At 49.3% G+C, this 12744-nt stretch overlaps 5 protein-coding genes across 5 annotated transcripts; all 5 read left to right on the top strand.

Moving 5' to 3' along the window:
* Positions 1-4: 4 nt before the first annotated feature.
* Positions 5-4253, top strand: F9C07_1508220 (CHAT domain-containing protein). Its single transcript, XM_041285740.2, has one exon. The coding sequence runs from the start codon at positions 308-310 to the stop codon at positions 4169-4171; it is 3864 nt and encodes a 1287-aa protein (XP_041145843.1). The 5' UTR covers positions 5-307; the 3' UTR covers positions 4172-4253.
* Positions 4254-4616: 363 nt separating this feature from the next.
* F9C07_2283142 (glycosyl hydrolases family 2, TIM barrel domain-containing protein) lies at positions 4617-9295 on the top strand. The gene is made up of 2 exons (XM_041291702.2): positions 4617-7415; positions 7468-9295. The coding sequence occupies exons 1-2, from the start codon at positions 5692-5694 to the stop codon at positions 8957-8959; spliced, it is 3216 nt and encodes a 1071-aa protein (XP_041145842.2). The 5' UTR covers positions 4617-5691; the 3' UTR covers positions 8960-9295.
* Positions 9296-9798: 503 nt separating this feature from the next.
* Positions 9799-10311, top strand: F9C07_3537 (thioesterase family protein; the record flags this gene model as incomplete). The annotated part of the gene is made up of 1 exon (XM_071511107.1): positions 9799-10311. One exon carries the CDS (start codon positions 9799-9801, stop codon positions 10309-10311), a length of 513 nt encoding a protein of 170 aa, XP_071366315.1.
* Positions 10312-10489: 178 nt separating this feature from the next.
* F9C07_1508127 (uncharacterized protein) lies at positions 10490-11372 on the top strand. Its single transcript, XM_071508169.1, has 4 exons — positions 10490-10731; positions 10791-10794; positions 10850-10998; positions 11069-11372. Exons 1-4 carry the CDS (start codon positions 10668-10670, stop codon positions 11272-11274), a joined length of 423 nt encoding a protein of 140 aa, XP_071366314.1. The 5' UTR covers positions 10490-10667; the 3' UTR covers positions 11275-11372.
* On the top strand, positions 11364-12720 carry F9C07_1508122 (uncharacterized protein). The gene is made up of 4 exons (XM_071508168.1): positions 11364-11987; positions 12046-12140; positions 12221-12317; positions 12377-12720. Exons 1-4 carry the CDS (start codon positions 11471-11473, stop codon positions 12493-12495), a joined length of 828 nt encoding a protein of 275 aa, XP_071366313.1. The 5' UTR covers positions 11364-11470; the 3' UTR covers positions 12496-12720.
* Positions 12721-12744: the final 24 nt, after the last annotated feature.

The following is a 12744-nucleotide window of genomic DNA, read 5'->3' as shown; positions in this document are numbered from 1 at the left end:
AGAAACTGCCATAGAGGGACTGGCATGATCTAGAAGTGCTCAGAAACCCCTCACTCTCATGATCCATTGTGGGTATAGATTGACATTTTTGCATCGATACAAGTAGACATCATACTCAGCCTCGCCTAGGCGCAGGGGTCCTTCAAGTTAGTGACGTGGCTGGGGGCGAGGCTGAGCTCACCATATTTTTTAGCCAAGGGTGCCTAAGATCACCGGAATACAAACAACAATTACAATTATCTTTTCCTTTCATCCTTGTCTCTCTTTCAATGCTTTTGTTTTGCGTATTGATACCGACCAAGTTAACATGGATACCGAAGTGATTACCACCCAAGCCGACACGGATTCAGCCCAGTTAGCCAACCAAGGGCTTTTACTGGAAGAGCAGTATCATTGCACCGGAGATGCTCGAACTCTTTGTGCGGCTATAGGCGTATCCCAAAAGCTACTTACTATCACACCTCAGGACGACTCTCGGTTGCCGCACTATTTAGAGTCTTGGTTGCGCAATGCCAGATATTTACGCGATTTAGTCCCTGCTCAAGGTGATCTTGGGGAGACGTATTCTATTTGCCGCACAGTATTAGAACTAATTGGGGAAGTCAAACCCATTGTATCACAAGTGAGTGAAGTGGAAGTTAGTGATTCGCAAGACAGTGAACGGGGAGACAATAAGGCAAACCATTTCTGTTCTCGAACCGAACAGTGGATCACTCTGGCTATCATTGCCGAAGCCTTTCATGCAAGCTATAGGCAAAGGAAAGAAATAGAAGATCACGATCGGGCAACCGCGATATATTGGCGGATCTTGGATGAGATTCCTAAGAACATACCGATATTTGCGTACTTCTTGGACCACCTCGCTAGAGCGCTAAAGGAAAGATATTCTCATGACAACCAAACAAAATATTTAGATCTCTCAATTGAGGTTTCTCGCCAGGCTGTCCAAGCGACGGATGAAGATGATTCAGAATTAATCCCTCGACTTGAACGTCTGGGATGCCGCCTCCGTGAACGATATGAGCGCACGGAGGATATCGAAACTCTACAGGAGATACAACAGTTGGGTTTGCAAGCAATGCGATTCACGCCGAAAGTCGATTCCAACATGGCACTGCTATTGTACAACTCCGGAAAAGCCTATCTTTTACATTGGGCGCAGACGGAGGATAGGGACGCACTGGAGAAAGCCATTATTGTAACAAGGCAATCAGTGGAGTGCACGCCGGAAGGTGACGATGGTCTCGCAAATAGACTCCGTAGCCTGGGGGCCTGCGCGTTTGCTATGTTCAAGCACACAGACCGAATGGAAGATCTTGACAATGGGATAGATGCATTTCGCAGGGCAGCACAATTAGTGCCTAATAATCATCCGACTCAGTCAAACTCTAGTGCTCTGCTACGCAATGCCCTTCTTGTGCGCTTTCAGGCTCAAGGGAATCTCCAAGACATCGATTCAGTTCTCTCGGCGAGTCGTGAGGCTGCGGCTGCTGGGGCTGGCGAGAATGACCATGACGCGTGGGCTTTATACCATCTAGGCAGTCAATTGGACTTCAAATACGTCAATACTGGCGATGTGGACTGCCTTCACGAAGCAATTCAAGTATGTAGCCAGGCACTAGATCGACCGGGCGAAGATCATGTTATCTGTGCCAAAATCCTAGCACTCTGTGGACAATGCCTTCGGGAATTGTTTGAGCACACTGGGGATATATCTGAACTTGAAAGGGCTATCACGGATTGCAAACAAGCAGCCGAGATCATGCCTGAGGACCACCATGCACTTCCAGGGATCCTGCAGAGGCTGGCATTTTCCTCCCAGGAGCAGTACCAATTGTCCGGAGAGATAAAGTATCTGGAAGAAGCAATCAAGATAGCCCATCGATCGCTCAGCCTGGCATCTATTTATGGCCATGAAATGTCGAAGTTCTTGTCCACTCTAGGAGGCATTCTTTTGCGCCGATATAGTGCTACGTTGAGGTTACGGGACCTTGACGACGCTATTAAAGCACTGCGCAAATCATTGGAAAACGAGTCCCAAATGCCCAAGGTTGTCACTGCAACTAACCTGGATATTCTCGCAAGTTGTCTAGGTACCCGGTATCGCCGTAGCGGAGATCAAAGAGACCTCCAAGGGGCAGAACACGCGTCACGGCAGGCAGTCGAAATCGCACCCGCCAGCCATGCCGGGCTGCCAGCAATCTTGTCCAACTTGGGCCGTTACCTCATGGAGCTTTTTCAAGCAACAAGGGAGCCCAACTATCTTGAAGAATCAATGCAGACGTTCACATGTGCCCTCGATCGAGTACGAAGTCCTTTGCATGCTCAATTGTGCCTCGGCATCATGGCGGGCTGTAGGCGCATTATGTATATGATTACACACAACGACGAGCACCTTGAAGCTGCTATTGAAATTTGCCGCAAGTCCATCGCTGCTCTTCCGACTGAAACTGACATTCTTGCTGATTGCCAAGACGAGCTTGCACTTCTTCTTCATTGCCAGAATTCTGATGATCAAGAAGAGGCACTGGGTTTGAGCTTACAAGTGTGGAACTCTCTCAGAGCCTCTCCCTTCGGACGCATTAGAGCGGCAAATCGGGCAGTTACAATCTACATCGAACAATCTAACCTTGAGAAAGCCTATGCACTTGCCACAGCGGCAATTGATGTTCTCCCACTTGTTCACAATCAGTCACTCACCCTTCAAGATCAGCAAGAGGTTGTGCAGGTCTTCTCCGGTCTGGCCACATATGCATTTTCCCTGGCGTTGAGAACTAAACGCTCTCCTATTGAAGCACTCGACTTGTTAGAACGCGGACGCGGTGTTATCCTGAGGCTTCTGATGAATGACCGGAGTGACCTGTTTAAACGCCGGAATACACAGCTGGGTTTGTCTGCAGAAGTTGAAATTCCGCTCTATGAGATGCACACCCCTACTGTGAGCCTTTGCTCAGGCAATGCAGCCAACTACCACTTCGATAGTCAGAGAGCTCAAGGAGGATCTGAAGCACCCACAGAGGACATCCATTTTAGTCCAACAGTAGACTCTTCCGAGAAGAGAGTCACGGAAGAAGAAGTTAAGGAAGGCGCAGCGAGGGGTAGGGTTATTATCGTCAACATCACTAGCGTGGGGAGTGACGCTTTAGTTATTTCCTCAACTGGTCTCAAAGTAATCCATCTTCAAGGCCTCGACCCCGACGAAGCCAGAGACTGGATCAAGAAGGACATGACAGCTACCTTAGTCAACCGCGGTGCGAATAACAAAGCCTACTTGCGCTTTCTCTCCTGGCTGTGGAGGGTGTGCGTCAAGCCTGTTTTTGATGGGCTCCAATATAAAGTGCATGATTCTCCGGAAGACATGCCAAGGGTGTGGTGGGTTGGAACAGGGCTGGCCAGCTCATTTCCCTTTCATGCGGCAGGCAATCACCTTACGGAACGAAACGAGAGCGCCAATTCTCGAGTGCTTTCTTCTTACACTCCGTCCTTGAGAGCCCTCTTATATACAAGGAATCGAGAGCCTCTATCCGACCAGGCAACTCAGTGCCCAAAGCTCCTCACAGTGTCCATGGCCACCACGCCCGGTGCTGATGATCTGGACGGTGTCTTGGCAGAGATAGTCGCCGTGACAGACACAATCGGGAACTATGTTCATGCGGAATGCCTCAGCCAACCTGATGCTGACACAGTCAAGAGACGACTCGCAGACTGCCATATTGCCCACTTCGCCTGCCACGGGGTATCAGAGCCCAGGGACCCATCTCAAAGCGGACTATTACTCCAGACCATTGGCGACTCGCCAGAACAGGACAGGCTTACAGTCGGCAGTCTGTACGAGATTGACTGTTCACAAGGCCAGATCGCCTATCTATCCGCATGCTCAACCGCCGAGAACCGATCCAAATGGCTTGTCGATGAGGTGCTGCATGTCGTGAGCGGGTTTCAGGTTGCCGGATTCCGGAACGTGATTGGGTGTCTGTGGCCTGCTGACGATACTGTTTGTGCAGAGATTGCAAAGCCGTTTTATTCTGAACTGTGTCGTGGTGGAAAGATGGAGTATAATGACGGCACGGTCTCATTGGCACTTCACAAGGCCGTCTTGCAGATTTCAAGGAGTTCCCAGTACCGCAAGCGGCCTTTGCATTGGGCACAGTATGTTCATTTTGGCGCCTGAGTACAGGACTACATGATAGTTCAGTCAATCATATATCAAAGCCTTTCGGTTCACAGGCCTTGCCTATTCTTGGTTTGAAGAAAGCATCGGCTAGAAGCATTGAATCTTCACGTTCGCTTTGATTAATATAATTAAATAAGAGGGCAAAAATTCAACCAAGGCGAGATGGCCGAGCGGTCTAAGGCGGTTAGTACTACTTATAATCACTTTCTTGTCAAACAAATAACTAATAATTTCTCAGCTGGAGTAAGGTTCCAGTCTCGAAAGGGGCGTGGGTTCAAATCCCACTCTCGTCAACATCTTTTTTTGCTTTTCTTTCGGTATCTTCCACCAGTATTTTGTTAATTATCTTGCTCCTGTAAACGAGACGCAATGATTGTTCATCTAGAACTGGGAAAAATGTGGAAATACTTTATGGATAATATTAAATTTGATAACGAATCCTTTACAGCTATGCTGTATGGCGCACGAGTCGTAGTTACAACGCTTCCCTGGTAGCAATTACTATTCGATCTATAGCGTACTATAAGCAAGCTGCTGACAGTACATACTGCAGACAGATAGCTAGTCACATTGAACCTGTCGGCTGTTATAAGTCAAGAAATTAGAGACATCTCAAGTACCGCCAGGACTATGTGTATCTACTATCTAACCCTGGAGACGAAGACCCCCCCTCCGCACCATGGTGCCTAATACCCATTTACTCTGTGAATGTGTACGGACAAAGGACTGAAGTCAACTTCGGCTAAATGTCGGAGGACCGGTTGACGATCATATCCTAAAATGATGAACATCGTCCTAGTGCGGGGAAATAACCGATAGTTTGCGCTCAACGACTGTGACTTCGAGTAGATTTAATCTGGGTACTATGCACTCTGATGTCAGAGTTGATGACATCTATCTTAGGCCCCCATACCTCGAGTCATGGACATGCAGGGACGGAGTCTGTATTGGGCTCAGTCACCCCCACAAGCGTTATATTTCCCTTTCCTTACTCAACATTGCGGAGCTCTCGGCGATATGTCCGGTCCTAGTATAGTGGTTGAAAGTACGGAGGAGCCAGATAGACCTCTCCCCTCTCGGTAGCACAGAAACAGTACTTCGGAGATCCCGGTGAATGTCGAGGTATACAGCCCAGTGTGGTGACTTCCGAAAGTATTCACGCTCGAGATCATATATTCCGCTAGACGGCCATTCACATTCGGAGTATAATCCAGAGACTGGCCGGCCCAGGGCGAACATGGCTTCCATCCTTCCGAACAGCAAAGCTACATCCAGTTCAATTGGATACTCGAGACAATCGGTTAAATCTTCGCTGGCAGAGGCTACGCGATCGACTAAGTGTGCTTCAAAACGATGTCACCCCATTGCGGGGAAAGCAAATTCCTTCGGAGTAACTCCTTGCGTCTGGGCATGTTTAAAAGATGTGCCAAGGCACCCTATCCATGCGTGAGGGGAGTCGGGGCCTTCACCACTACAGTATCTACCGGGTGGAGTAGTGGAGGAGTATCTCGCGGGAAATGTGGCTCTTGACCCTAGGATTCTTGGCAACAACAGGGCCATCATTATTCTTGGCCCCAGGGCTTGGCATAGATGCCTTGCCTCCATGGCGGGGTTTGGTAGAGGGGGTTTATTTATTGGAACTGGATCACCCAAAAGGTGCAGGGCAGACGCACTGTGACGAGTCCACCATCCCCCCTATGGCGTCTCTTGCGACCACCGGGTGGCCAGGAGCCCTGCCTGACTGGTCTAATTTGAATGTGCTGCATCGCAATACATTGGCCCCCAGGGCGCACTTTTACCTCTACCCGAACGAGGAAGCGGCCCTGACATTCGATCGTGAGGAGAGTCTATTCCACAGCCTGAATGGGACTTGGAAATTTCACTATGATGCCTCCCCATTCGTGGCCCCCTCCTGGGACAGTAATGTGAATGATTGGGATGATATCGTGGTGCCTGGTATGTGGCAGACGCAAGGGTACGGCCGCCCACATTATACCAATATTGACTACCCTTTCCCTGCTACCCCACCGAACGTCTCATATATGAACCCAACAGGGTCATACTGGCGTGAATTTGAAGTCCCCTCGGACTGGGACGGGCAGCAGATTCGTCTTCGTTATGAAGGGGTGGACAGTGCATTCCATGTCTATGTCAATGGCGAGGAAGTTGGCTATAGTCAAGGTAGCCGAAACCCTAGCGAGTTTGACATCACCGAATACCTCTCACCTAATGATACCAACACACTTGCGACTCGGGTCTACCAATGGTCTGATGGCTCCTACCTCGAGGATCAGGATCAATGGTGGCTTTCAGGGATCTTCCGAGATGTCTACCTCATACCGTTCCCTCAGTCTGCTATTACAGACTTCAGTGTCATGCCAGAGTTGGATGATAGTCTTGAGATTGGCACCTTAAACGTCAATGTGAGTACCCAGGGAGAAGATGGTGACATGAGTATTAAGGTCCTCCTGCCGAATGGGGAGGTATTCGACAGCTGGTCAGGATCATCATCAGATCGCTACTCCAAGAGAGTAGAGGGAGATGATTTACACCTCTGGTCTGCTGAAACTCCCAACTTATATACGATCCTAATCGAATTCAATGGCCGTACTATTAGCCAGAAAGTTGGGTTCCGCCGGGTTGAAATGAGTGGCTCAAACTTTCTAGTTAATGGAAAGCCCATTATTATCTATGGGGTTAATCGCCACGAACATCACTATTTGTCCGGTCGAACTGTTCCTTACGAGGCAATGCGCGCAGACTTGATTCAGATGAAGCGCTCTAATATTAACACTATTCGCACTGCTCATCAGCCACCACACCCGGCATTTTTCGATGTGGCTGATGAACTGGGCTTCTACGTGATCTCTGAGGCAGATCTTGAATGTCACGGGTTTGGTCATATTGAAGATACCGAGGAGCAGGCGGCGACATGGTTGTCTGATAACCCCGAATGGACACATGCATACTTGGATCGGGCCCAGCAGGTGGTAGAGCGGTTCAAGAATCATGTATCCGTGATTATCTGGTCCCTTGGCAATGAATGCTTTTATGGTCAGAACCAGGCAGCCATGTACCAGTGGATTAAGGAGAGGGACCCTTCACGAATCATCCACTATGAACAGGACCGGAAGGCCGAATCAGCAGATATCTATAGCCATATGTATTCCAGTCCGGATACTATGCTTGAGCACATGGCAAATCACACGGATAAGCCTCTGATTCTTTGCGAATATGCGCAGTAAGTATTACTTCCAGGATAGGATGGGATTGGCTGCTGACAATGGTCAAAGTGCAATGGGTAACGGCCCTGGTGGACTAGAGGAGTACGTTGCCCTGTTTAGATCGGAGCCTCTCTCCCAGGGGGGACTCGTCTGGGAATGGAACAACCACGGCTTGTTAAAGAAAGAAGGGGACCTGGAGTATTTCGCCTATGGTGGTGACTTTGGGGACGAGCCTAATGATGCCGACTTCATCATGGACGGTCTGACCCTCTCTGATCATACACCTATGCCCAGTCTGCTGGAGTACGCCAAGATCATCCAGCCGGTCACCGTACGCTTGACCGAGGACTCTAGCCAGATGATTGTGACCAACCATTACGACTTTGTTGACCTCAGCGGACTGAATGTGTTCTGGCATATGGTCTATGACGGCCGGACGACCAACCGGACTGAACTAACGCTGCCCCGTGTACCAGCCGGGGAGAATCGCACTGTGGACCTGCCACTAAATATCGATGATGTCTCCCAAGAAGCGTGGTTAACGATTGAGTTTGAACTGAAGGAGAATCGAATCTGGGCAGACCAGGGCCACATTGTGGCTTGGGACCAGCTCTACCTGCCTGGGACTTCTGTCCAGCGCTCAATGGCAGCTGTTGGGCGTGCTGTGTCACCCTCTGCACGCCAGGCAGGGCTGCAAGTAACCCAGGACCGAGCAAAACTCAACATCACCACCGGTGGGACGGCCTTTGGATTTGACCTCCTGCAGGGCAATGTCACCTGGGAAGTGGATGGCGTCAGCATGTTCCAGCAGGGACCGGAGCTCTACTTCTACCGAGCAATGACTCAAAATGACGAGGCAAGTGCAGGTGACGGCGTGGAATGGGATGCGGCCAAGGTCGGTATGATGCATACGCAGGTTCGGGACGTGACATGGTCACAGTCAGAGAACGGAGTGACGGTTCACTTCCAGATCCGCGTGGCCCCAAAGGTACTCGAATGGGGCGTGGAAGCCGATCTTATTTACACCGTGTCTACTGGGGACCCGGCAATTCGTGTTCAAGCCAGGGGTGAGTTTGTGGGTAAGAACACGCCGTCTGTCGTTCCCCGTATCGGACTTATGGCTGTCATGTCCAAAGAGTTCAGTGATGTGAGCTGGTTTGGACGAGGCCCAGGAGAGAACTATAAGGACTCGAAGCAGGCATGCCGCATGGGTCGATATGAGTCGACTGTGGAGGACTTATTTACGTACTACGACTACCCACAGGAGAACGGAAACCGTGAGGACCTGCGATGGCTGCAGGTTTCTAACGGAGAGGTGACATTGGATGTGCGTCGTGCAGATGAGGGCGCCTCATTCAGCTTCACGGCTGGACGATATATGCCATTCGACCTGAATGATGCAAAGCACCCTCATGATCTCAATCCTCTCAACGTCACTGTGCTCAATCTCGACTATGACAACCATGGCTTGGGATCCGCGACTGTCGGTCCTAAGCCATTCGAGAAGTACAAGTGTAGGACGGAGCCATTCGATTTTACATTTGTGATGAGCTTGGCCTAGGGGGATGGCGTTTGATTAATGTGTTTCAATTCAGATGCCAAATTCGAGTGGCTGTAGTCCTATTCGGAGTATCCAATAGTCTATAAGAATACTCAATCAATCAAGGTTATATTGACTTGTTGGATCCCATCTGTAGAGTCTACATGTCTCCCCGGCTGCGCTACCCGAGTCCAGGTGATATTATCACGGCGTCGTAGGGGGCAGTCAAAAAAGATTCACTGTCAACAGCATGGCATGGGGATAATTGGCTCATAGCTTTCACTAGCAACAGACTATTAGAAGGGGATTCAGCTGGATTTCCGGTTATTAGTACATTCCGTTGGGTTAGAATGCAGGGATACCTGTTTTTTGACAGAAATAATTTTTCTTTAGTGTAGATCAGCTTAACCCAAATCTCTGTATCTTATATTAAGCCCCAAGCACGATCTTCAGAAAAATAGTGATCGATTTTCAGCCGAACTCCAAGGCTGGCTGAATATCATAGATTGTGCTAGGCATATGAGTGGTATGCCGCACTACGATAGTCGATTCGAACTTACTGTTTGCGGGTTATGCCGAGTTAGCCGCCTTTCCACAGTGCTAGAAATGTACATAATGACTAGGTATGCCTGTATAACATAAGTGTATATATCTAGAGGTGTCGGATTTTAATAGCCGAGGAAGACCCGAGGTGCCGATTCACAACCTACATGAGCGAGTCCCGATGCCGACGGCTTCGTGCCGGTCCCTATATGTACATTTACATAACCCGTTCGAGTGTACTTATCCAGCCTAAACACCACCACACTTCCTTATTCATGAAATCAATATATCAAGTCCGCCTATCATAATCAATACCCATGTCAACCCCTCTTTCCTACTTCCAATCAGCCTCTTGGTGTGCTGCCTGGTTGAACCATCCCGATCTCAGGATCGACACCAGCGCCTCCAACCCTTTTCGAGAGACCACCAAACACGACGATGCGTGGAAGAAACGCATTTTCTTATATAGAGCCTCTCAAGACCCACAGGGAATTAAATCCGAAGGATATATCGTGATGCAGATTGGAGCCGGGGTTTCGGGGAAAGATGGGGTCGCGCATGGAGGGTTTCTTGCAACGCTTATGGACGAACTTACCGGCGGCCTGGTAGCAGCATTGGGCCTTGATCGTGGGCTTGGGATACGCACTGCTAGCTTGAACACGACGTATCATAAGCTACTTCTTGCGCAAGGTTTTATCATGGCGCGGGCGGAGATTGTCAAGGTCGAACGCCGGAAGGTGTTCGTGAAAGCAGAAATAAGGGACGCTGCTGGGAATATCTGTACCACAAGCGAAGCTCTTTTCATTATGAATAGATCTTCCCTTTCTTAAATATACCGCCCGCTTTTACTTTCTGAGCAAGGTGCCCCCGTGTGCATTGTGAGAGATTGTTTACTCTACTATAGGTATCCTTCCCTGACTACATCTTCCGAAATGCCTCAACCGGAAGAAGATTCTCTGAGATGGCCTCCAGCATTCTATCATGGTCAACGTTTTCGTGAGACCTATGATAGATTCTCTCTCAGTGAACTAGTTTACATTTACATCGTCAGAAGACCCCGTAGACGATGACATAAGCTGAATTTCCCCGCATCGAGGCTGGAAATTCTACGCTGAGCAGATTTCTTTGTTTTCGCAGGCTGCAAGATTCATTGCCAGCTATATTAACTGCTAAAATTTTCGTCCCCATGGATCATTCCTTGCCAGGAGGGCGTAGGCCGCGCCGCCGATCCGGACCTCGCAGCAGGAAGGGTACGTTGCGTTGCTCGAGGCGCACGCATGATGGAGCATCATTAGCTAACAAAGTATAGGCTGGTAAGATTTCAAATGCACAATACGCCATTTACCTCAATTCTGACAGCCGACGCAGTCTTACTTGTCGAGGAAGACATACTCGCTGCGATGAAGCCCGGCCTATTTGTGGTAATTGTAGGAAGTCACGACTACAATGTCAACAACCGGAATTTGTTCCATCGAAATGGAACATTTGCAATCCAGCTGTCGCCGGAACAGGGAGACGTAAGATAGCTCAAGTTGATTTTAAAGGTTCTAAAGTCTCTTGATGTTGGCTAAAGTGAAGCTGACGTAGGCACTGAAATCTCTCCGGAGCCCAACTTAGACGGTCAATGCACTACAGGAAACTCTGTCCGTGAACCTGAGCCTCAGAGGTATGGGGAGCATCAAGTACAAGAGCCACAGAGCATTTCCAGCGCTGGTGCAGATCGCGAGGTAGTGTCTCCTCCCGCAGAGTCTATGATAACGCCAGAAACCGTCCATCTTCTCCGGGTATACTAGAAAAGTATCGCGACTTGGATGGACGTGTTTGACTCAGAGCTCACCTATCAACGGCGGCTACTATGTATGGCTCCATCGTCGCCCCTTATATTAAATGCAACATGTGCTCTTGCAGCACGGCAACTGAGCCTCGTTGGATCTTCACTCACCTGGAAACCGGTGTCTGAACACTACTACGGCCAGGCTGTTCATTTTGATGGCTCGCCTTCTCGATGCTTACCCCAGTGAGATGGACCTCGCGATTGTTGGGACAATCCTATTGAGCAGTTATGAGCTTCTCGCATTCCCGGGTCTCGACTATCAAAGACATCTCAGGGGCGCACACACAATCGTAGCTTCATTACATGCCCACAACTCAGCAAGCTGCTTAACTCGCGCTTCGTTCTGGATATATGCACGGCACGAGGTGGCTGAGGCGCTGAATCGTAACTCGCCTACCTTGCATGACCCGGGCTCGTGGCCAAAGTTTGACCTTTCAAGAGCTGAGCCAGCAGAGGATTCATTCTGTAATGATGTTGTGCGCCTGACCGCTGAAACTGTCTGCATTGTTTTTGGGAAAACGTCGAGAAGCAGGACAAAACGGAGAAAGCGAGACCTGTCAACTCTCCAAGGCGAACTGCGTAATTGGCTGCATATATGCCCAGAACAGTGGAAAGGAACTGAATACACAGAAGATGGAAACGTTCGATACTGGTTTCCACGCCCAAAATTCGGTACAGTTCTAGCCCTACACATCTCCAAACCACAACCTGACAGCAGAGGACTTGAAAGGCGCTGCGATAGTGATCTACCATCTATCCATGCTGCTTCTGTGGCATGAGCTTGAGAAGATTTCGGAGGGGCCGGGAGATGTGAATGAGATGTTCGTAAGTCTCCTACGACAATACCTCCGTCGGTCAAGCCATGCTCCTCTTTTCCCTGACCTCGATTCCGACTTCGGCTGCAGGATCAAGTCGACGCACATTCAAGGCAGATAATCTTAATTGCTCTGTCAAGCCTTCCAGACTCCGCCATCGTTGTGGTTGTTCAGCCCCTTTGCTACGGTAAGAAATCGCGTCGGTGGTGTTTAGTTTCCATATGCTCACTTATCTCACTTTCTCAGCGGTCAAACACATCAAAGACAACACACTTAAAGAGAATGCCATATTTTTGCTCCACGATATTGAGGCGCGAACTGGCTTCCACACGAAAAGCAAGCTTGAAAGACAACTCTGCCGTTGATGATATCTCTGAGGAAAACATCCTCACCACGGCTTCATATAACCGTCTAGTTGGCGTTCGGTTGGGTTGCATCCCCGCACGATCATGAAACCGACAATTGCGCATACCTGTCTCTATGCCTGCAGTCGATTGTTCTGTTCCATAGCTCAGGTTCTACAGAGTGATCCCCACGTCTTGGTGTCACTAACGTCGTTTCTTTTCGTGGCGTAGATTATGTCTAGTTTGGTTGATACCACTAATATAATCGCC

This window comes from Aspergillus flavus, chromosome 4, assembly GCF_009017415.1.
Source record: "Aspergillus flavus chromosome 4, complete sequence".
Taxonomy (NCBI): Eukaryota; Fungi; Ascomycota; class Eurotiomycetes; order Eurotiales; family Aspergillaceae; genus Aspergillus; species Aspergillus flavus.
The sequence above is the reverse complement of the archived record's forward strand: the minus strand, read 5'-3'. Positions and strand labels throughout refer to the sequence as shown.

Bases quoted from the DNA above. Each gene is read 5' to 3' on its own strand.
- F9C07_2283142 (XM_041291702.2), top strand. From the start codon at position 5,692: ATGTGGCTCTTGACCCTAGGATTCTTGGCAACAACAGGGCCATCATTA. The intron at 7,416-7,467 runs GTAAGTATTACT...CAATGGTCAAAG, and splicing joins ATTCTTTGCGAATATGCGCA to TGCAATGGGTAACGGCCCTG.
- F9C07_1508122 (XM_071508168.1), top strand. From the start codon at position 11,471: ATGGCTCGCCTTCTCGATGCTTACCCCAGTGAGATGGACCTCGCGATT. The intron at 11,988-12,045 runs GTACAGTTCTAG...AGGACTTGAAAG, and splicing joins GTTTCCACGCCCAAAATTCG to GCGCTGCGATAGTGATCTAC. The intron at 12,141-12,220 runs GTAAGTCTCCTA...CTTCGGCTGCAG, and splicing joins GAGATGTGAATGAGATGTTC to GATCAAGTCGACGCACATTC.
- F9C07_1508220 (XM_041285740.2), top strand. From the start codon at position 308: ATGGATACCGAAGTGATTACCACCCAAGCCGACACGGATTCAGCCCAG.
- F9C07_1508127 (XM_071508169.1), top strand. From the start codon at position 10,668: ATGGATCATTCCTTGCCAGGAGGGCGTAGGCCGCGCCGCCGATCCGGA. The intron at 10,999-11,068 runs GTAAGATAGCTC...AAGCTGACGTAG, and splicing joins TGTCGCCGGAACAGGGAGAC to GCACTGAAATCTCTCCGGAG.